Source organism: Eubalaena glacialis, chromosome 14, assembly GCF_028564815.1.
Source record: "Eubalaena glacialis isolate mEubGla1 chromosome 14, mEubGla1.1.hap2.+ XY, whole genome shotgun sequence".
Classification (NCBI taxonomy): domain Eukaryota; kingdom Metazoa; phylum Chordata; class Mammalia; order Artiodactyla; family Balaenidae; genus Eubalaena; species Eubalaena glacialis.
Window position 1 is genome coordinate 43,197,800 of NC_083729.1, and position 23,400 is coordinate 43,221,199.

Genomic DNA, 23,400 nt, shown 5'->3' on the forward strand with positions numbered 1-23,400 from the left:
TTTGGGCATTTCACTGACCTAGTTGATATTTTATAACACGGCAAAATATACATATTTTAAAACTTATGAACATTTTAGAATATTAAGTTTCATGAAAGTAACTTTAAAGTACATGATCTTATAAATAAACATTTATTAAAAAGGGATTTGGGAGTACAGTACTTTGCTTGGTTTTTTTTTTTTTTCTTCACCTATGAATTTTTATGTAAATGTATTATTTTGAAATGAGAGGAATATCAGTAACTGGGAGAATCACTTCTTTGCCCATCTAGAGAAACACTTTTCTTGTGCCAAGATTACTGGAAGTTTGGATTAAAATGAAAAGTGTGCTTGCTAAGCATGGAAACAAATCAAAGGAAGGGGGAAAGTCCTGAGGGATATTAATTTTAGACAATGGTGAAACTTAATGAATAAATCTTGTCCCACAAGAGAGATCATATTGAACAGTCTCTAGAATATTCATGCCTGCCTAAATCTAGCTGTTTGCAAAAATTAGCCAAAATTTTATTGTGATATTTTCATTTATGTCACTCCTGGCTTCCTTCAATTACTCTCTTAACTGGATCTACAACCTATATCTTCCTCTGAATTTCACTCTTGATAAATCCTTCTCTTTCATTCCACATCCTCTTCATCCTAACTTGACAATTAGTTTACCCTTACTCTAATCACTCAGTTTTATGCCTCCCTTTATTTCCTAAGAACAAATCTACACTTTTCATTGGGTTTCTACTCACTGTGGAAGCTAACGGTCTTCAAAACATGTCTAAAGCTATTGGCAGTCATAGATCTTTCTTACAAGACCCTGACATGTCTTTGTTATCATGTGGGTCTACAGTTATTTATTTCCAATTTTGCTTTCCATCCAAGATCTACGTAGTCACAGTGGTCTTTCGAAAATCATAATCTTATATTACTACCTGTTCTTATGACTCCACCACAAACTCAAAAGATAAATTCATGCCCCTTACAAGACTTACAAAGCTTAGTTTGCAGCTTGTATTTAGCCACCTTTACCATTTCTTCTCCGAGCACCACAAATTCTAAACTCTTCAATGAGGCACAGTCTCATTTTGCATACTCTTTTCTCTTCTCCTTCCTGTTCCCTTAGCTGACTCTTATTCACGTCTCACGCTAGCTGTCTTATCCTCTGGAAAGCTCTCTCTGCCTCCTCAGTCTGAGTTGCATGTACTCTATCACTAGTGGTCATTCTGCATTATAGTTGACCTTCTACATGTCTATATTCACTCGTAGATTATAAACCCCACAAGAGTAGTGACCAGGCCTGTCTGATCACAAATATATCCCTAATATCTAAGCTCAGTGTCTCTAAATACTACTTTAAATGTCATAAATGTTTTAAAATTTCTCTCTGATACATTATCACCTTAAATACTAAAATCAGCTATAGTTATTGATCCATTTTTACTTCAGAATTTCATTTTGTAACATAGTATCTTTTCTTTGTTATGTAATTGGATATATTTTCAGATCATTATCAAAAGACTAGGAAAAATTAGAATTTTCTGAACTACTTCTGGAATCCATAGTAGTCAGAGAAAAAAATTATTGCCCAAAGAAAAATTGATGACATACCTATTTGGGGGTTTTGAAATCTAAGGAGGGCCAAAAATGTGCATATTGTACTATAATTTTGGAATTATTTACAGAAGTTTTGGTGATATAAGAGGAGAACAAAAATATACTTTCTTTATGAGTCATTTATGAAATCAACCCCAATGTCAAATTAAGTTACCTGGAAATGTTTAAGGATTTAAGAAAAGTCTGCGTATGTACTTGTACTTAACACTACACAATTAAGAATGTACTTTTCCTTTGTGTTTTATGTATTATTTCTCTTTTTTAAAAATGGTGTTTCTGAAACTACTGTCAATACATTTTTGAAAAGGAGAAAAGAGTAATATTGGTTAAATAAACATTTTCATGGGATGCATTTTTACATGAATATTCATTTCTTAAGCTAGGTAAATTTTGAGTTAAAATATCACCAAAAATATATTTAGCTAAAATGTGGACAAATCCATAGAATTATGGTTTGCAGAGAATAGTATAGAATTCTATGAGACACTCCCTTCTTTTCAATAACTGTCATCTTAGTAGATATATTGTTTGAATGTTCTATGATGAAAAATAAGCTAAAATATAATGAAAAAAATCAAAAGGTGATACAGCCCTAAGAGAAGAAGAAACAGTAAAAAAGAAAAATGACTCTTTTACAGGGTGGAAGGAAAAGACATAAAACCAGAAACACACTAATGATCAGATGACAAAAATAATAGCAGAAAACAAGGAGCCTTCTATGTATTTTGAGGTTTGCCTACAGTCTTCCTGTAAAGTCTCTGGAAACCATATTTAGAGGTTTCTTGTTGTCATTACTAGCAATATATCATTCAGTTGGGAAATACATTCACCTATACATAAAAGAGATGAGGTAAAAAGAAAAATACAAAAGTCAAATTAAAGCAAACTTGACTCCAAATCAAAGAAATACTCTCAAAGTTTGACAATAGCTCAAACGCTAGTATGTTTTCTAAAAATAGGTTGACTCTTGATCGTTTGTATCTATGACTCCACAGAGTCTACACAAGGTATTTTATTTTTTTCTATTTTATTTATTTATTTATTTATTTTAATTAATTCTTATTGGAGTATGGTTGCTTTACAATGTTGTGTTAGTCTCCACTGCACAACAAAATGTATCAGCCATGCACATATAGATATCCCCTCCCTTTTGGACTTCCCTCCCATTTAGGTCACCACAGTGCACTAGGTGAGTTCCCTGTGCTATAGGGCATGTTCCCATCAGTTGTCTATTTTATACATAGTATCAATAATGTATATGTGTCAATCCTGTCTCCCAATTCCTCCCATCCCCCTCCCTTCCCCCTTGGTATCCATACATTTGTCCTCTACGTCTGTGTCTCTATTTATGCTTTGCAACTAAGATCATCTATATCATTTTTCTAGATTCCACATATATGCATTATTATACCATATTTGCTTTTCTCTTTCTAACTTAATTCACTCTATGACACCCCCTAGGTCCATCCACGTCTGACAGTGAGGACACAGGGGAAAGCCTGGGGTGTAGAGGAAATAAAGCCTGTGTTCAAATTCTCTCCTTACTATACAGATTCTCTGGACCTTAGTTTTCCTAAACGTAAAATGAAGACAGTTAAACAAATCTGGTTTGTGGTGGTAAGAATTAAATGAGATAACATATAAAATTGATAATACCAGTATGTAGTAGACAATCAGTAAACATCAATCCCTTCCTTCTTTTGCATATTACTACTCAGGGCATTTTAAAAACATACTATTAATTTTATTTCACATAATAATTATGTATAAAAGATTCTCAGTAAATACCAAAAGCCATCAACATAATGATAATTTCCTAACTTAAAATATTTTCTATTTATAAATGGTCATAGCCACAAAACATTTTGTTAGACTTTTTTTTTTAAGCTTGTACAAAGATATTTATATTTTTCAAGAGATTGCCTTTAATTTAGTGATAATATTAGTATTCGCTGGGGTAAATCACATTATTGATTTAACTTTGGTGTGTCTATATTTTTTTTTTAAACTGGAAAAATCATACATATACAGTTAAGGAAACCAAGGTCCAATAAGGTATAGCTAATTTGTGGAAAAGCAAAAGACACAACCCATAAACTAATTATTCTACTGAATACCTTTAGTTCTCATAAAAATCATGAGTTGGTAAATAATCTGGATAGTCTGAATAAATTCTTGTCTCTTAATTTCAATCTTGCCCTGAGTAATTTCAAGGATCTGACCCATAAAAGCAAGATCCTAATTAGAAATTATGGCCAATGGCAAGATCTAAGCCTTCCCTCTCCAGCTTTTAGCATTTTCTATAGAAATCCAGTCCTGCAAGTATGTGAATTTCATGTGTGGTTGGCTCACACCAGCTAAATTTTTGAAGAAGAGGTAAAAGAGCCATTTTGAGTTAGATATGAAAAACTTTATGCAACAAATGCATATTTGGAGACCGCAAAATGAGCATGCAAATCAATTTATACACATGGGTGAATGAATATAGATGAGCTATTTTCAAAGTATAGCCATCCTGGTGTAGCATAAGATATCTGTACAAAAGGAACGGGAAGGAGGTGAATTACTCAGCTTAGTCACCCATTTACAATTTTCAATAGAAAATTGCATTGTCAGTTTCCATTATGCCCGCACAAATTTGGACAAATTAAAGAGTCAACTAAGTAATTACTGATAACATACATGTGTATGAAGTAAAGCAGGAAAGCCTTGCCAGTCATTTGGGACGTCTCAGAAGTTTCTAGGATTTCCATCAGGAAGAATGGTAATACACGTGACTCTGAAACCAATCTGAGACACAGCACTGGCCTATTCAGCCATCTCTCCAATTTGGTATTGGAGATGTGTGAGAACAGGGGAAGATGTCGTAAATGGGACATTAACAGAAATCACTCTGCTGAACAGAAATATTACATCTGCTCCCAGTCCCTGCACTTTATCAGGATCCCTTTGTTAATTACCAGGAGAATTATCGTTCAACCTGACAAATGGGTCTAAGTTAAAAAAAAAAAATCCTTGGAATTACACAGGATTTAAATTCTATAATTCTCTCTTTCATGATATTCTTTCAGAATATATCCTGTGAGATTAGTGCCATATTCTGTTCTGACAATATGAACATTCTGTTTTTATTTCTATAACAGAATGTTCAACCTAGAATGATAATACAAATCCCTGGAAAGTCATATAAGAGTCTGATCTTCTGAAATGGACTATTAGTTTGACATTTCAAAATCTGATTGAAAATCCCTCAATATGGAGTCACCAACTTCTTTTACTAATCTGGTCTTGTACTTGCAAACATATTTATCTTGCAAACAATTTAAATAGATTTTCTTTACTCCCTCTTAACACCTGATCTTTATAAATTATTTAAATTTTTTACATAAATAAGTATACATACAATCATATTTTTGTGTATATATGTATGTGTGTGTATGTACATACATGTATTTGCAATTTGATTGTTTACTAAACAAAATATTTTTAACATGCTTTCATTCCCATTTAAATAGATACACCTCATTCATGTTATATTGTGGGGTGCTATATATGGGTCTACCATGGTTTATTTAGCCAATTACTTAATACTTGAGTTGATTCCATTTACTTGATTTCACCATTACAGACAATAGGTAATGTGTATCAGTGACAATATATTTATGAATCAAGTGAACTTAGTCATTGAAGGTACATGATTAATCCCTTTATTTTCTGACTTCTAGTAGCACTAAATATTCATCTCTGTGACAGTATTTAATGCATTATATTGAAATCATTTATGCATGTATCTGCCAGCCTACTCCACTAGAACATGACTTGTTCCCCCTTTCAATTCTTAGACCAGTGGTGACCAAACACAGTGTCTCACCAAAAAAAAAAAAAAAAAGTCAAGTTTCCTGGTTTTCCTTGTCGTCAAACAAGGAAAAAACAAACTCAGTATTCATTAATCCAATGCTTTTTCTACACATCCTCTATAACTTTCTAAAGACTTACTACAAACTGTTTCCTTTTAATAGGAAAGAATCTAGTGATTAGAGTAATCTGAAATTATGGTGACTTAATTGAGAGTGTGAAACAATCCATTAAGTGCAATTTTTAAAAGGATTTATGTTTCTCACTGTTCATAGGCATTCTGCATTTTTCAAAAAGGCTCATTTTTACAACTGAGGATATCATTAATAATATCACTAATGGCACACATGTGCACCCTATTATAGATCTTCATATACTACGATTAATAGTGAGATTTATTCACATTTTTGATCCCTGATATTTTTATACTTGTATTTAGGTCTCAACACTTTTCATTTGTGCTGCCTAACTTCAAAATTGCTGAGAACACAAAGGTGAACTAACACCTCTGAGATGTTAAGAGCTAACATCTCGTCTTGTGTAGGACAGCTTCTTAGTAAGTGGTTTTGCAATTATGAATGAATTCATGAATGGACAAAAACATAGGGATCAAAGATAAAGCTAGATTTCTGGCTTGTGTAACTGGCTGTACTAAGAAACCATGGACATTACAGAGTACCCATAAAAAAGTGTTCTTAATGTTGTGAATGGTTGTTGCTTTGGTTTTATTTTCTTTGTTTTGTTTTTAACTCAAAAACTATTTTTCGCCCTTTCATCTCATCCTTCTCCAGGAAGAATTCACACCAGTGCTAAAACCCCTTTTATCCAAAGCTGTATTTCTCAGAGGAAGAGCAATGATCCAGAATATAAAAGGCTTGATATGGGAGTGATACCACTCGAATGTGCTGCAGTGAGGTGGCAGGGCAGAAATATCACACCTGCTGGATGTGGATTCAGTACCAGGGGGATACCCTGGAGATGGCAGCATGAACAAGTACAAGGTGAGCTGAGATACAGGCAGCAGCTGTAACTCGAGCTCAACCACGTTGAAGGAAACATGAAACTGGGGCAATCCACTGGGTAAAGAGGACAACAAGGGCAGCTGGCTCAGGGCAAACAGAAGCATATGGGCAGAGAGCCCGCCCAGAGTGGATTCCAGGGACACCTGTATGCAGCACAGCAAGTTAAGGCAATTGGGGAAGTAATTCATGCTCTGTAGCAGTTGGTGCCATATTTTACTCAAATGAATCTGTGAATTTTAACTTCAGACACTCTTAAAATAGATTTTGTGTTTTTTTTTTTTTTTCTTTTTTTGGCAGGGGGTAGTTTGGGGGAGCTTTTTTTAGGGGTGGGTGTTGTCTTGGGCTATTTCTATCTCATACTTGGAAGATTCGTATGTTAAAAGTTTTCCCAAAAGTACAATTATTTACATAACTATGAGCTGAAAATGTATTTTGAAGGTCATTTAGTCCAGGCCTCTGATCAGAAGAAGGGACATCTTAAACAATTTAAGAGCAGCAGTTGTCTGTCTAAGCTATTGTTAAGGAATAGATACTTGCCCACCACTTCCGCTGGCCTGTTCTCACATTTATACTAGAATTACAAGCAAATGTTGTTTACTCTTTCCTTGGGCCTACATCAACACAATCTTGTTCAAATCCATTTCCATTAGTTAGCACTCTGTGGACCAGGCTACCACTGCTCATTTTTCTTAGTCCAAATTCTTTTTTCTGTTGGTCAGCTCATATTTTTCTGACCTACTTTTCTGGCTTAAAAATGCAATGCTATCAAGACTCTTCCCTTTACACAATCCTGGACTGCCTGATCTACAGACACTAATGACAGAGACCTTTTTTTTTAACCACCAGGTAACTACCACCTACCAAGGATTTTATGAAGCCCTTGCCAATGCCATTTCCAAGGTATAAAAGGAAATTAGCAAGTCAGACAGAAGGGAGAGGAACGGTTAGGGAGTCCATGAAAGTGCAACAATGCTAACGAACATATCAAGAGGACTGCAATACATTTTGGGAACTAACCTTTGGGAGAGTATTAGTGAATTGGAGTAATAGTGAGTAAAATAAATAAAGCAGGCAGTTACTAGGAGAAGGAGGCTGAATGTCAGACCAGTTTCACAGAAGGGAGATCTGAAATGTTTTAGTTCAGTGAAGACAGTACTCTTTCTCTTAGGCAGATTAAGTCAAGGGGATACTGACTATATGAATTTTATTTGCACTGCGGATGTAACAAGAATAAATTAATTTATGTCAGCAGAGAAAGGATTTTCATTAAATTTAAGGAAGAAATTCTGCCCAGAAAAAGTTATTAAACACTTTAATGGAATACTAAGAGAAGGGGAGAAAAATAAATATGAAATTGTATTAGCTTATACAGGCATCTTTTAAACACAGGGGAGATTCTTACACATGAAAGAGTGTATAGAGGATACACAGTCACTATTTTAATATTAAAAAAGAAGGAATTACAAGTTCAGGTCATGGCCTCAGGAGTCATGCAGCCTTGGTTAGAATACCAGCTTTGCAAATTCCTAGTGGGCCTCCGTTTTCACATCTTTAAAATGGAGAAAATAGCACCTACCTTATAGGTTTGTGGGGACGATTAAATGAATTAATATGTGTAAAGAACTTAAAATAGTGTCTGACACAGAGTATGAGTTATGTACAATTTTGCTATTGTTGTTGTTCTTATTGGTATTAGTAGGAAAAAGCCCAATGACACATTGCCAAAGACAAAGAATGATTATAGTTTCTATGACTGAATTGTAGACAATAATATGTTTATCCTTGTCTTTTTCTTCCCCCTATGCTTGCCTTCAGCTCAATCCCAGGACTAGAAGTCAAGAAATGTATATTCTTGTTCTCTCCTCCACTAATCAGATGTGTGATTTTTTGTATTTTAAGTCACCAGCTATCAATGTTCTGGTTGTTTAAATTCTGTTAGTTCTCCACTCTCTCTCAATTAACCTTTTTCTCCAACACTCCTTTTTCCCCCATCATCTTCTTTTTTCCTATCTCCTGTTCCTCTTTCTCAGTCTTCTGTCTCATTTTCTCAATTATCACACATCCCAAGCTTCACAGCTTCCCTGAGGCCTCATCATCCTTCCACCCTTCATCTCTTATGGGCAGAAGACAGGCCAAGATTATATATTTGGCCCCAATCCAAATCTATATTGCCTCTGTTTTAGGATGAAACACATTTTCTGTGTCATGCAAACAGGGACTTTGTCCAGGATGAATAATGTCCTGAGTCTGGGGGAGGGAGAGGCACCCATCATTTTTTTTTATTTCCAGTGACCTCTGGGAAAGGGGACAGCTCTTGCTAACAGTCAGAGAGGAGTACCATCCCCAGATGAAGAATTATTCTAATTCATGAAGCTCTACCTCTGCCTGTACTTTGATGAAGGAAATCAAGGTAGAGAGCTGAAGAAGAATAAATAGTGGATAAAATTCAAGAAAAAGAAAACTTTAAATGTTATTTGAGTCAAAAAAAATATAAATTGTGGTAGAAGAAAGTCATATTGTTTTAACTCTACCACTCTAATCTGAACAAAGGTGTAAAAGGCCAGAAAAGAGAGAATTAATGATGTATATATCAAAAAAATTCCCATACAATGATAGAAACTGACCAATGAGGCATGTTCTGAAACTTATAAATGCCTCATTTAAATATTAAAAACAAAATTTTGTATAGATTCCCTACCTACTCTGGTAAAAGAGGTTTGGGGGCTATTACTGACTTTTTAAAAAACTGGCTGGTGGTTTCAAAATATTCCTGTGGTGGTCTTAGCTTATACTGAACTCACTGGGAGCTCAGTAAGTTTAACCTCCTGGTTTTCTTATGTATGAAAGTTTTAAAGAAGTCATTATTAATATTAGCTTAATTTTTTTCACCTTTTTGAACATAATTGTGGCTCATTCCAATAGATAGTTAAATAATAACTATTATTATTTTATAATAATAGAGTTTCATCAAAGTAAATTACTCTTGGTAACTGTCAGAGAAATCTTAGAGCAAGACAATATATTTAGTCTTTCATACAACCCCCAGGAAGAGTTGGGATGTTGTTAATCAATAGTATGAAAATGCTACTTAGCAAAAACCTCAAAATCTCTTAACACTATGCCTGATCACAGAAAGTCATTTGTCATACTTTAAGGATAAATTTTGGGGCTTCCCTGGTGGCACAGTGGTTGAGAATCCACCTGCCAATGCAGGGGACACGGGTTCAAGCCCTGGTTCGGGAAGATCCCACATGCCGCGGGGCAACTAAGCCTGTGCACCACAACTACTGAGCCTGAGCTCTAGAGCCTGTGAGCCACAACTACTGAGCCTGCGTGCTGCAACTACTGAAGCCCGTGCGCCTAGATCCTGTGCTCCGCAACGAAAAGCCACAGCAATGAGAAGCCGGCACACCGCGACGAAGAGTAGCCCCCGCTCACAACTAGAGAAAGCCAGCGCGCAGCAACGAAGACCCAACATGGCCAAAAATAAAATAAAATAAAAAAAAATAAAAAAAATAAAAAGATAAATTTTTTTCCGTTTCTAAGGTCTTGTATAGAAAAAATACATATATAGACTATTTTAAATCATAAAGACATTTTAATGATGTGTTTAACCAACATATATTTTTGAGGATTTTAATATGATTTCTAAGACTTTTAAATAATATCCTTCTCTGCTTACATTATGTAATTTTCTTGTACACGTCATATTTTTGTGTATATCTCTGTTTATATGCATATACCCAGACATACATTTATGTATCAAAAACAAATGTCTCATTATTTTAAAATATCTCAATACTTTACTTCACAGAAAGTTGGTCCAATTTTTAAAACAGGGGTTCATAAATGTATCCTCCTGCACATGTAATTGTGCATTTGGGTCATGAAATGCAATATATAGCTTCCTATTTTTACAATGTTTTCAACTGGATAAATTAAACATTTAGTACCTTAAACATCACACATAGTAATTTTAAATAAATAACTACATTATTTGCAGAAAAAAATCAATTTTGCACTCAAGACGAAGAGCTTAAGCTGGAAGGTAGTATCTTCCATACGGCAGCTATAGTTATATGCTGCCATGCCAGCTACTTCCCTAAGGAGACTCCAGGCATGCTTAATTATAGAGAGACATCATTACTTAGAAGAAAAACCTGAGTCTTTAATTTCCTTGCCTCTGCTGGACTGGGGCGGTTCATTCTGCTGAATCCAGCAGTGACTGAGTAACACCTAAGCTTAGCTGGTTCCACATACAAGGACAGGTATTGTTAGGTCACAAACCACAGTAACTCCTAAGCTGTGATCAGTGCTGCTTCCGTTATGGATTGCCATCCACACAGAATTCATTATGTCTATAATTAAACACAGAAAGCCCCTCCTGATGTTAGGATGCTAGTGAGGCAACTGTTCTTCTTGGCAGCACCTCTTGTAACTTTTAGACCACCAGATCCCTCCTGGGAACCAACCGGAGAAAATGCTATTTGAAGTAGCACTTGTTCCCATAATGTGGCATCAATGTATTTCTAATTACAGTCCAGATAGTTTTGAGCACAAGTAACTAGACAAGAGTCCAGATCAGCACTTCATCTTACCAGGTCAGTCTTACTTTCCTCCCACTTCTTTCCAATAATAGTTTCTCATATATACCAGAAATAGCATAGAGAATACATCTTTCTAACTCTAAGAACTACTCCCAAGTTCAATTTTAGGCAATGCGTTGGGAAGCCAAACTCACTTGTGCAAAAAGAGACACTATTTTCTCATTATGTAATTTCAATTAAGTGCCCAGCGTACCATCATCTATATCTTCAGCAGAACCATGTTCTGACTCAGCAACTCTCACGAAGGGCCTACTTAGGGAACCGGCCTAGGTCTTTACATTGGTGCTGAATCACCATGGACTTTTGATATTTTCAATAATTTTATCTCCTAGAATCTGAAATAGATGAGAACTGTGTTGCTTGCTTTTTGAAAACTAAGTATTTTCATTCAAAAGATCAAGAATTAGTTGTAACATTCTTTAGATGCAATATACTGGGGCTTTACTTCTGGTTACATTAGAGTACAATCAACCTATTAAGCATAATATGAATAGAAGGCCAACAAAAGTAGCAAATAAGCAAGCATTATAGAAACAAAGTGTGATGAATCCTGACAAGCTAATCCATTTCTTTACCATCATGACATTAGGAAATGGCACTAAATGTAAGGGTCTGCCACAATCCTCAATTCTGAAGGCTTTATTATAAATCGGCCATTCAAATTAGCACCAAGTTAACAACTAGTGAATACATTTTCAGCAGCCATTATCTGTCTGTTAAAACACACAGGTTTTGTCATATAATGGACAGAGTTGCCTGCTGGGGCAACAGACACACCTGGGCTCAAATTTCATCTCTGCCATTGAGCTATGGAACTTTTGGCAAGTTAGCTTTTCTAATACATACATAGTTTTAACATCTGTAAAATGGGAATTTTATAAAACCTATCAAGTACGATGTTGCAGGAATAAATGAGGTAAAACAGATAAAGTATACTGTACAATGCCTTTCACTCAGTAAACACTAAATAGTAAGTATAATAAATGTGATTCTAAACAGAATGATGTTAAATTGTATTCACATTCAAGAAGTGCTTATGGCACCGTTAAAGTAGGGGCGCCTAGTGCATCTTTTGAAACAATTTGATGCCTAATATTCTGGGGGAGAAATCATGTATATTTGTAGATTTCGACAGTATAGTTGGGCTAGTGATTTTTTTCCCAATATCCAATCACTCATTCAAATATTTGAGCTTTTACAACTTACTGATTACTAATTACCTAAAATACCAGCAGTTGAGTTGTTCTAATTAGAAAACATACATTGCTTGAATGTATTGGTAAGACTTTCACTCAACAGATGCAAATGTAAAATAAGAACCTATGTTTTATCTCCATTATAAAAGCACAAGAAATTGGAAACAAGTTCAAAGGTTGTAAGGTATTTAAAACAATACTCTCTCTCCTTTCTCTTAGATGTATTCATATATAAATACACTTGCTCCCTGGAATGGTCATTGGATTTATGTTACAGATATTTGACTCTTTTGCTAAGATTTGTAAATATGGATTTACATTAAGGACCCTTTTGTAAGTAATTTTTTATACGTATTCAGTGCATTAGTATTCATTGAGCAACATTCCTTTCATAATCTGAAGGATTTTTTTTTTTCAGGTAGAGCTTATATACAGTAAAGTACATAAATCTTAAGTGTGTAATACATGCATCTTTACAAATATATATGCCATGTAACCACACCCAGATCATGCCAAAGGCTCCACTGTGTCCTCTTCTAATCAACACTACTAAAAGGTAACTTCTATTCTGACCTCTATCACCATAGATTAGTTGTGTCTGTTTCGAACTTCACATAAATAGAATCATGCAATACATCCTCATACAGTTGCTACCTTAAATTACTAATTTCATTTGTTTAGATTTTACACAGGAGGAACAAGGGGACCACTGCCCTCTTTATTCAGCTTGTCTATATTAATGTGTCAATAGGTACTAAGAGAACTCCACCAAATCTTACACCTACTATTGAGTGTAAACGATCTAAAATTCGCCTAAAATGACCTCAAAGTAGATTTACAGAAACAAGTTTAACATTTTCACTATTAACATTCACAAATCCTAGAGCCACTATGCTGCTGCCATTAGATATTTCTTCTAAATTTTCAAGTTTTTCTGAGAGTTTACCTGTATCAGCTACTCAAAAACACTCTTTGAGGTAGGTTAGCAGGGGTTCACAATCAGGAGTACTCTGATTAGGTGTTTCTCAATTTGCAATCTTGGAAATTGAAATTAGGACATTAGCAGCCTTACTCTACTTTTAACAGCAACTTAGAGGCAATGCCACACCTGGAATTTAGTTCTTCAGACCCCATGCCACATTCTGTTTACACACATTGTGGAAACAATAACATTGTAGGAAAAGAATCTGAGAGAGCATTGTACCCATTCGCATATTCAAGTGAAAATACATGGACTCCATGATTAAGAGAGAAAACCAAAAAGCCGTGCAATTTCTGAAGAGCTCTAAAGCAACTAACAAAAAAACCTTTTTTTCCCCAAAACTTAATTCAGACATTTTAAGACTTACTACTCAGCAAGGACCACACACACCTACCTATTCCTGCACTTCCAAGTTAATAGAAAGGGACTGAGCCATAAAATTATAGAGAAGTACACAAGGAAAAAGTATAAGGGTTTTGCATAATACTGTGATGCATAATGAACTAAAATCTTTTGGAATGCAAAAATGATTTATTCTGAATTATTTCAAATATACTTGTGCAATTTTTTGAAAGTACAGTTTGCGTAACAACTTCTAATAATAGGTTTATTATCTCCATAATAAATCAAAACCTGAGTATCTTAATAAGGCCTGATTTTCAGTGTATATTTATAGGAGTTAACCCTACGAACGGTGTAGCCACCAACTGCTCACTGAGAAAGGGATATGGAATGTGGTTCCTGTTTTCAGAAACCAGTGTGGCTCAGGGTTCTAATACTCAGAATGCAGCTAAGAATAACAGAAATATTATATAGTACCTCTCCTTTTTGCAGTCAATCAGGGATTCCTTAAATAATCATTTAATTATCACATTTCATTTAATGCTATCCAAAACTGGAACATGATGTTACTAGCATATATGATTTTACACTAAAAATATAATCTGTTTATAACTATAAGAAATCTTTCTTGAGCTTTTTAAAGCTCAAGTATATTACTTAGCTTCTCTGCAACATACATGTAAATAACTTTAACTTATCAAAAAGCCTCAAAGACAAAATATAAATAGGATAGATCCATTAGATATCTATACCTATACATTAGGATAAATATAGTAAAAATCACTAAGTATAGGATTGGGATGGATAAAGGTATTAGTTTATATGGAAAGTGACAGTTTTTACAAATGCCTTGGTGTTAAAGGCTCACTTAATCATAATAAAAATTCTCAAGTAGAATATGATGTTTTAAATATTTTGAATCACAACCAGACGTGGTTAACATTAGAGCACAGCTGTGTAAAACAGAAATAGAGGCTCAATGTGTTTACTCTTTGCTTTTCTTTACAAGCTGAAACTTTTGGAAAATGTTCCATATTTGAATTTTGCTTGACAGTAGCCCTAAAGAAAATAGTATCAGTAGAAGTAGTGGTGCTGGTGGTAGTGGTGATAACAATAGTAACAATAGTAACAAAGTGGATACTTAAGAATATTTACTATGTGTCAGACACTATTCTAAGAGCTTTACATGAAGTCACCTGCTTAATTTTGATAAGAGCCCTATGAAGTAAGTACTATTATTATACCATTTTCACAGATGACAATATTGAGGAATAAAGTTTGAGTGTGCCCACTTAAACCAGGCAGCATAGTCCCACAGTCTGCATAATCCAAATGCATCTCAGAATAAGTAAAATAACACATTCCACCTCATCTGTGGCACTTTAGAATGGTAACTCAGTTTTGATTATTAGTTTATAATCAAGATAAGCTTATTCTGATAGATCATTGTTATGCTTTAAGAGCTTCCCAGAACATTTTATCTAAATCAAAATTATGAATTTATCCATTCCACTCAAAGCTTTCTCAGCACAGGTGATCCACCTTTTCCTCAGATGGTAGGCTTCAAACAAAACTGGCAAAATCTCTGAATCATTTTTGTCTAGTACCTACCTATATGGTAACTACTTAAAATTTTTTAACCTTACAAAAATTATAAGTATCTATGTAGTATTTCCCTTTACTGTAGCAGTTAAAATACTGAAAGCCTAGAATCAATCAATCAATATATACTGTCAGAAGGAAGGCATGTTGAGCGAGGTACTTGGGGGTATAATAAAGTATGGCACTGCCAATGTGCTCCAGGAGCCTACGGATTTGATGTGTATATCTGAGAGAAACCACATGATAATCCACATAAAGGGTTCAGATAATGCATTTTACAAGTAGAACCACAGTGTTCCAAACAAGTGGCCTTAGAGTTCTATACATAACCAAACTCACAAAGATTCTAACTTCCTTAGAGAAAGAATCTTTTCCTCTATGTCCCCTGGTTCAATCTACAGTTTACAGTGTGTGCTTAACAAATGTTGTTGACTGACAGAAAATAATGCTTTCTCTTTTTCTCTAGGCCCCTATCGATCTGGTCTCTACACTGTAGTCAGTGACATTTTTGAAATGTAAATTTGATAATGATACCCTCCTCCTTACCTTCCACACTAAACTCCCTCCATTGCTTTTTCATCATTTTTACAATAAAGATTAAAACCCTTGACATGGGCTAGAAGGCCCTACATGACCTGGCCCTACTCCTCTCTCTAAGAGCTCCATACTCAAGGGCCTTCCCTCAGTTGTTTGAATGTGCTATGCCATCTCCTGCACCAGGCTTCTGACCTAATACTTCTCCTCTGCCTTTACCTGGCTAATTCCTTCTCATCTCTCAGATTTTACTTTAAATATCACCCATAAGGAAAAATTTTTTTTGATTAGGTCTGTTCACACTATTTTAAAGTTCTCAAAGTACCATGTACCTGTCCTTCAAAATACATACCATCATTTAAAGTTTTCATTTATTTATTTTTTAATTACTGTGCCTCCGCAAAGAAATGTGAGGTTTCTACCTTCCTATTAAGGTAGGAACTATTGGTGAGAGCTCACTCACAATTGTATTGCCTGGGCCTATGATTCAGGCACATACAAAGCACTTAGTCAATATTTGCTGAACAAAGAAAGGAATGAATGAATAAATGAGTGAGTGAATATGGTTGTCCATCTGGCCACATTAGTGAAGTCATAGAAAGCAGAGGCTTTATTAAATGATATCTATCACACTGTCATGTTTAGTGATATTAAGCAATCAGCCATCATAAGCCATATGTGTTTCTGGCTATTTAAATAGAGGAATAAAATTGATACTCAGAGTCTAGTATGAAATTTTCATATAAGGTACCCTAAAATGTGTAAAACCTGGACCTGGAAATCGTAAAACATATAACTTAAATTCTCATTGATCAGCCTTTTATTCTCATTTTTAACTGAGTAGCCACAGAATTCACTAATTCTTTTAAGCTGCTAGGAAATTATTAGTCTCCTTAAGTAGAAACTTATTAAATAATAATGGTCCCAGAGCACTTAGATGGGTATGATTCACTGAAAAAGCTATGTACCCTATAAGCATCCACCATTCAGGAACGATGACATTCTTGTATAGTGACGTCTGAGGCTGACTCTCAGGGTTAAAACACATAAGTTAGTTCTGTTCCATCAGCCATATATATATATTTTTTTCTTCTGAATAATCCCTGAATCTGAAAAAATATCAAACCTAATACACTGGAAATCTTATTCAGCAGACATGATAAATACAGGGCTTGAGAATAAAGGTGTTGGTGCTCTTACCCAGGCTCTGTCACTAATCTGATCATGACACATAACCGTCCTTGTGTTCTCTTTACATCACCACATAAATAAATAAATAAAACTTGCTAGGCCTGCCTGAACAAATAGAGCAAGGATGAACATGAGCTCATTAAATGAAAATATTCTAGAAATCCATAGATGTACAAGTTGTTTAAAGACATTCTAGAAAAAAAGAATATTCTTATTTTATTTTTAATAATTCTTACTGTATTTTGAATACAAAGGCAACTAAAATAATATTAGCCTTTTTCATTAAGTTAAAAAAAAAGAAATTGTAGTTGGGACCAGATACAATTTGAATATTGTTTAATGTTTGCTGTTAATTTTTTTCCAAATTTTCTCTAATGATTATGGATTTATTTGTTTTTAAATTATTATTATTTCTTTAATGTGGCAATCAGTGCAAATACTGGCTACAGGCAGGGCTTTGTTTATACTTCATCTGAATAGAAATCATCTATCCCTAGCCATCAATACATGATTGGTGTTGGGAGAGGCATCCATTCTCAATTAATTATTTAATAGTCACTTGACACACATGAAACAGGGAAAATAAGCAAAATGGAGCCAATCCCTCTGGGGAGACCAACTCTGCCTTTATCACTCCATCTCCCATTTCTGTGATAATCAAAGGAACCCAGCCTTTTGTTTTCCTTTCATGACTAGTGGTGATCTTTGCACTCCGTTTTCATTTCAAATTTTCAAAATGAATCAATGCTCCAGAACTATCCTGATGGATTTTCTTTTCTGGGCTGAATTACCTTATGCATCAGGTACTATAGTGTTCAATTATATATCTAATTCCAAATTCTTCATCTCATGGAAAGAGTTATCCACTTGCAAAATGCATTTCAGAGCTATCTAATTCTGCTTCTCTTCAAAATATTACTTCTGCCATGCTTTCTCCACTCTTAACTGTTCCTGATTATGCACATCCCTGGATTCCTACGTTAAAAATGCACAGAAAAATAAAAATTTTCATTTAAAACACCCTCCCACACAGAACAAGCTGTCATTGTGTCATATTTGTTTCCTAATTTAAGGAAGGAAGTTATATCTCATGTGTTCTTCGTTAAATTGCCGGCTCTGTATTTTAAAGCGGCACCGGGATACTTAGAGCAATTTGTCCCATAAAATAATGTCCATTTTTAATTCATTTCTATTTATCAGTGCAGAGGTACGCAACTTCAAATTATACTATAGCAAACCATCAAATATAGCTATCTTATTCATGGTTTACAATTAAGTCAGATTTGGTAGAGAAAAAGCATGTACTGTTTTATTTTTGGAAAACATAACTATAAAGCCTGATGCTAAATCCATGGAAATTTACTAATCAAGCTGAAGTGCAGTATAGGCCATGGAATACACAGTCTTCTATAATTACTTAAGACAAGATACATGAAAACAAAAACCTTCGTGAAGGCAGAAAACAATGAAATAATGTTTTACTTTTTTTCCATTAGCCCATGAAGGCTACAGAACTCTCCTAATGACCACATTTTTTTTTCTTCCTAACTCTCTTTGCTGTTTAAACAATTACAAATTTTATCAAGTCTTCATTTCTCTTAAAGTCAGGTAAGAGAGGACTGCCAAGTCCAATAAGATTTACAAGGGCTAGTTCCCCTTAGCAGTGTCAGCAAAAAAAAAAAACAAAAAAAAACAAAAACAGAAGACATTATACAATAAAATACAGCCATACATAGAGCTTTTGTCACTATAGCTTTCAAAATCAGATTTAACAATTCACCTTTTAAAAAAAATCAGCCATAAATGCCATTTATCCGTGTGTTGATTGCCTTGATTTGACCCATAAGCTATCTACTTTAAACCTTGACATCTCAGCCACAGATACATCCATATTTCTTCTTTTTCATATCACTTGGTTTTTGTTCATAGGCTTTCCTGTGTTTATACAACAATATTTCTCCTTGGTCATTGTCGTGTAGCAACATTGGAGAAACACAGTAATGACTGAATTTTATGTATAAAGGGGAGAAAATAAAACTCAGAGATATGAGGTTTTTAAATTCCACACTGTTTCAATCCCTAAGAACAACAGGAATTACAGCTTGGCCTCCACTACTCAGATAAATATCATTAGCTGAATATCCTTGGAAAATCTCTTGCAATCCTTCATCTGCATCCCCTGTTTATTAGCCTGAAGAAGCTTCCCAGTCCAGCAACATCTAAATTTCTGTACTATTTATCCTCCCAAGTCATCTAATTGAGAAATATGTTATTTAATCTCTAACATTTCTAAACATGAGCTGACCTCTCTCCCATTTCAAGAAACCACAGAAATAAGATAATTTTATTAAACTGACAAATGTTGGACTTGGACATAACCAAAGAAACTAACATTAGTTCCAAGAACCCTCTTCCTTCTAATCAAGGAAATCCTCACAAGCCCTCCCCCGCCCCACCACCTTTTTCCACAACCAGGAGCAGGACGTATCACTTTTCTTGTAAAAAGCACAGCTGTGCTTACGAATCCTGTCTCCCTTGTCCTTTACCAACGAGTAACTACGTGGGGATGTTCAACCATGCTGAATCTCTCCTGACTTCATTTTTCACCAAACGTGTGCCCAATCTTCTAGATGCTTATCTGCATCATACGGGGAAAATCGGTGTATTACAAACTTAGTGGTGGTAGAGGAAAAGCACAGCGTACGTTCAGGTGCGCCCCAGCCCGATGAAGATAGGGAGCGGCTGGGCAAAGAACCAGAGCAATGAAGAGGAGAGGTCATTCTCCCCGCCACTTGTTAGGAATTAGGGTTGGTAGAACGGGCTCCCGGGAGGAACTGAACCTGGAAATGGCGGCTGCTCAACCATGACGAGGACACCAAGGGAGGGGCTGTGAGAGGTGATAAGGCAGAGACACCCGAAACAGGTCTTCACCGGGACCCTATCTGAAACACTCTCCAGAGAAGGAAGCCCCCATGCACGGGCCCGGGCCTGCCTCGCCCTGCCTCCCCGCGCCCTGCCCGGGCCGAGGCCCCCGGGGCTCAGACGTCGTCGGGCCTTACCTTGGCTGCAGTCCTTGCCGCGGAAGCCGGTTCGCGAGCAGTCGCACACCGCCTGGTCGTCCACTACGGAGCACACGCCTCCGTTGAGGCACACCCCGCCCTCGCCCTCCTCGCCAGCCTCGCACGGGCTCCCGCCGCCGCTGTTGGGCGGCTCGTCGTCCAGCTTCACCTCGCCGCTGTCCACCGGCAGGGCCTGCGAGGAGTTGACCCGCACGTCGCGAATCCACCCTTTGAAGGGCTCTCGCTCCCGCACGGAGGCCAGCGTGAGCTTGAGCGCCGCGGCGCGCAGTTCCGGGGGCAGCCCCCCGACGAAGAGGCCGCTGAACACCGTCATGTCCCGGCGCTTGGACTTGACCTCCACCCACTTGGCCTCCACCTGGTCGATGAAGAGCGTGGTGTTGCGGAACTGACGTCGGATACGCACGCTGTGCCACGCACCGTCGTTGACCGGGGTGTCGGCCAGGAGCGTGGCGGGCTCGGCGCAGAAGATGGAGAAGCTGAGCTGCAGGCGGCCGCCGCGCGTCAGGATGAGCTCCAGGAAGTCGCAGAAGCCCTCATCGTCGAAGTAGAGCACTAGGCCCCGGGCGCTGCGCGTCTTGAGCTGGAAGCTCATCTCGCTCTCGCAGCAGGCGTTCCACTTGGGGAAGCGCGTCCACTGGCCCTCAGCGCCCGGGAACTCCAGCCCGCTGCCCAGCTCTGCCCAGCAGCCCAGGAGCAGCAGCGAAAAGCACACGAGAAAGCAGCCCCCGCGCTGGAGAAGCGCCGTCCCCATGCTCGGAGCTGGGGTGCGGCGGGGGGGTGCCGGGGCCGACAGGGTCAAAATGGTCCTGGACACCGTGATGCAGAAATAGGGATCCGGAAATAAATCGGGTAAGGGGATGGGCAGGAGTGGGAGGGATGCACCCTCCTTTATCTAGCTCTTTTTTTCTTCTTCTTCTTCCAGCAACCCCTCCCTCTCTCCCTGTAGTCCCCTCCCAACTGGAAAACGTAGACCCCAGTAGTACAGGGCAGCCACAGAACTTCCAGACCAAAGGGAGGATACACTTTGGAAGCAACGCTCTGGAAAAGGTGTCAACAGAAAGTCAAGGGAAATCACGCATCCATTTATCGGTGGTGTCAACAGATGCTTCACTCTTCAAATACCATCATCTGCCAGGTACCATCAGTGGTACCAGGCAAAAGGGAAGCAGTTCGAGTCACACTTTCCAGGCAATTACAAGAAGCCAGCAATGAACCAGGGTCCTTGAATGCTTGGTAATGCCTCAAGTGTTTCTCCTCCAGATGTAGTGTCCCAAACCAGAAGGGAGAAAGGGGCCCCTTGCCTCTTTAAGGCACCACTTATCAACCCCAGAGTAGCTTCAAAGGCCTGCTGCTTCTGTCATATCATGGACTTCCAGTACCACTGTAGCCAAAGCAGAATTCCTTGCACACGGTGGCCTCACAGGCTGGGTTTTACTTCTCTTTGTCCCTCCCCAACAGTAGGGTTCAAACACAGATGCTGTGAAATAGCCAGAAGCTGTTAGATGTGGAAATTACAACAGCCCCTCTTCTTTCCTCTCCACCTCTGCAAGGCCACGCTAAGATGCCAGCATATCAATTGGTTGTGTGTCGGTGATGCATTTTGGTTTTATTTTGTCTTTTTATAAGGACCCAGGAATCTGCAGAGAATAAAAATAAAAATTAAGTTCTAAAGTCTGTAAGAGTATCATATAATCATTATTCAGCCCAGAAACCAGGTATATAACTAGTGCTGTTCGGAAGTCAGAGTTAACCTTATTGGAAGGAGCTTATTTGTCCTGATGTACAAGTAAGAACTAATGTCTCCTAATAGTTAATATCACACTCTTACAATCAGCCATTACACCCTTGTAGTTTATTATAACTGTTAATAGGTAACCCTCCCAGGTTTGTATAGTGATTTGGTTAATGCTGTCTTTTACTATTTCTGAGAAAGTTTAATTTTTAAAATATATGAGAAGGAGAGGGAAAAAAAGGCTCTGTTAGGGACTTCTGCTTGTATTGTGCACTGGTTACATGGACAATAAAAATACAACCTATTTAAATCTCAGTTAATAGCTGATTTTACAACAGGCAGAGCATATCAAAATGTTGACTGGAAGCTGCCAGCATGGATTTGTATAGCATTCCTACCATTTTATTTTTCTCAGAGAGAGAAGAAATATTGATAGTCTCTTGGGCATCTCTCTTAAATTTCAACCAAGTATTTTCTTCCTTTTTACTAAAGGAATAATCCGTTATAGGAGAAAACTTCCCACTGGAGCCAGATGTCTATTTTTAGTGGCATTTGTGTCTCAGCTGCCATAATATTAACTCCTCTAAAGATGGGTGAAGTATTTAATATTTTGCCTAACCGTGTAGTGATCTTAACTCCTCTTCAAGTCCTTTCTGGCTGTCAGCTCTTAGAATTTGTGTGGTTAAAACAGCAGCTGGCATGTGTGTCACCTTAGCTGCTGTGGTTCCAGGATGCTTGAATTTAAAATCATATCTTTGAATTACTCACTGTACTATTAAATCACCCCTCTTTATTCAACTCTAATCTGACAGGTTCTTGTAATGGTATAGAAATCATAAATAGTGAATTGTTTTTAAGGCTTTTTTTTTTTTTTACCAAAAAATTACTCTCACATTTTGACAAAAAACAATCACAAATGTGTCATCTGGTCATGTCAAGAAAACACATGTATTTCCCTCACCACTTCCCACTATCTCCCCCCACCACATACACACACACACACACACACACGCACGCACACACACCAATTTATTGCCTGGACACAGAAGCTCACTCTCCAATTAACACTTTTTTTTCCCTACAAGCTGAAACTGGCAGTAATTTATGGCACCGCACCGTGCTGCTGCTTCTGCATGGAGGCGGCTGAGAGCATTTCTCTTCAGTACAGAGCAATCCCTACAGGTGTCAGCTGAGAGCCACCAAGCTAGGGGATCCCACTTCAAGTTCCTCCCCAGATGAAATTGATGACTGGTTCTCTCTCTTTCAGCACACACACAACACACTACACACACACACACACACACACACACACACACTGCCCACTAGCAAAGGGAAATAAAAATCTCGGTTGCTTATTTATTATGGCTGATACATTCCACACCCTCAGCAATCACCAGCCATATCTTGTCTACTCCCGTGCCAAGCCAAAAGAAAAGTGCTCTTAAAAATCATTCTAAGATAGCATATTATTCAGTATACTTTCATTTTTTAAGGGGACTCAGAAATCTGAAATTTTCAGTCATTGTGAAATAAATCTGGAATTTCAAGATCAAGAGTAGTGCTTTGAAACCATCCACAAGCTCGTGTGTTAGAAAACCATTTTTTTTTGTAAGTCAGTTGGAGCCAATTATTTTATTAACTTATAGTACATAGAT

General features: G+C 37.1%; 1 protein-coding gene across 17 annotated transcripts in view; it reads right to left on the reverse strand.

Annotated features, from left to right (window-relative positions):
- Positions 1-20,779, reverse strand: part of NRXN1 (neurexin 1) — a 1,118,934-nt gene extending 1,098,155 nt beyond the window's left edge. For 16 of the 17 annotated variants that reach the window (XM_061168487.1, XM_061168486.1, XM_061168484.1 and 13 more), the window contains exon 1: positions 19,993-20,764. In XM_061168487.1, the coding sequence (XP_061024470.1) occupies positions 19,993-20,764 (772 nt within the window). Of the gene's footprint in view, positions 1-19,992 lie in introns of all 17 variants that reach the window. The other variant, XM_061168489.1, reaches the window with a different exon arrangement.
- Between the last annotated feature and the right edge of the window lie 2,621 nt (positions 20,780-23,400).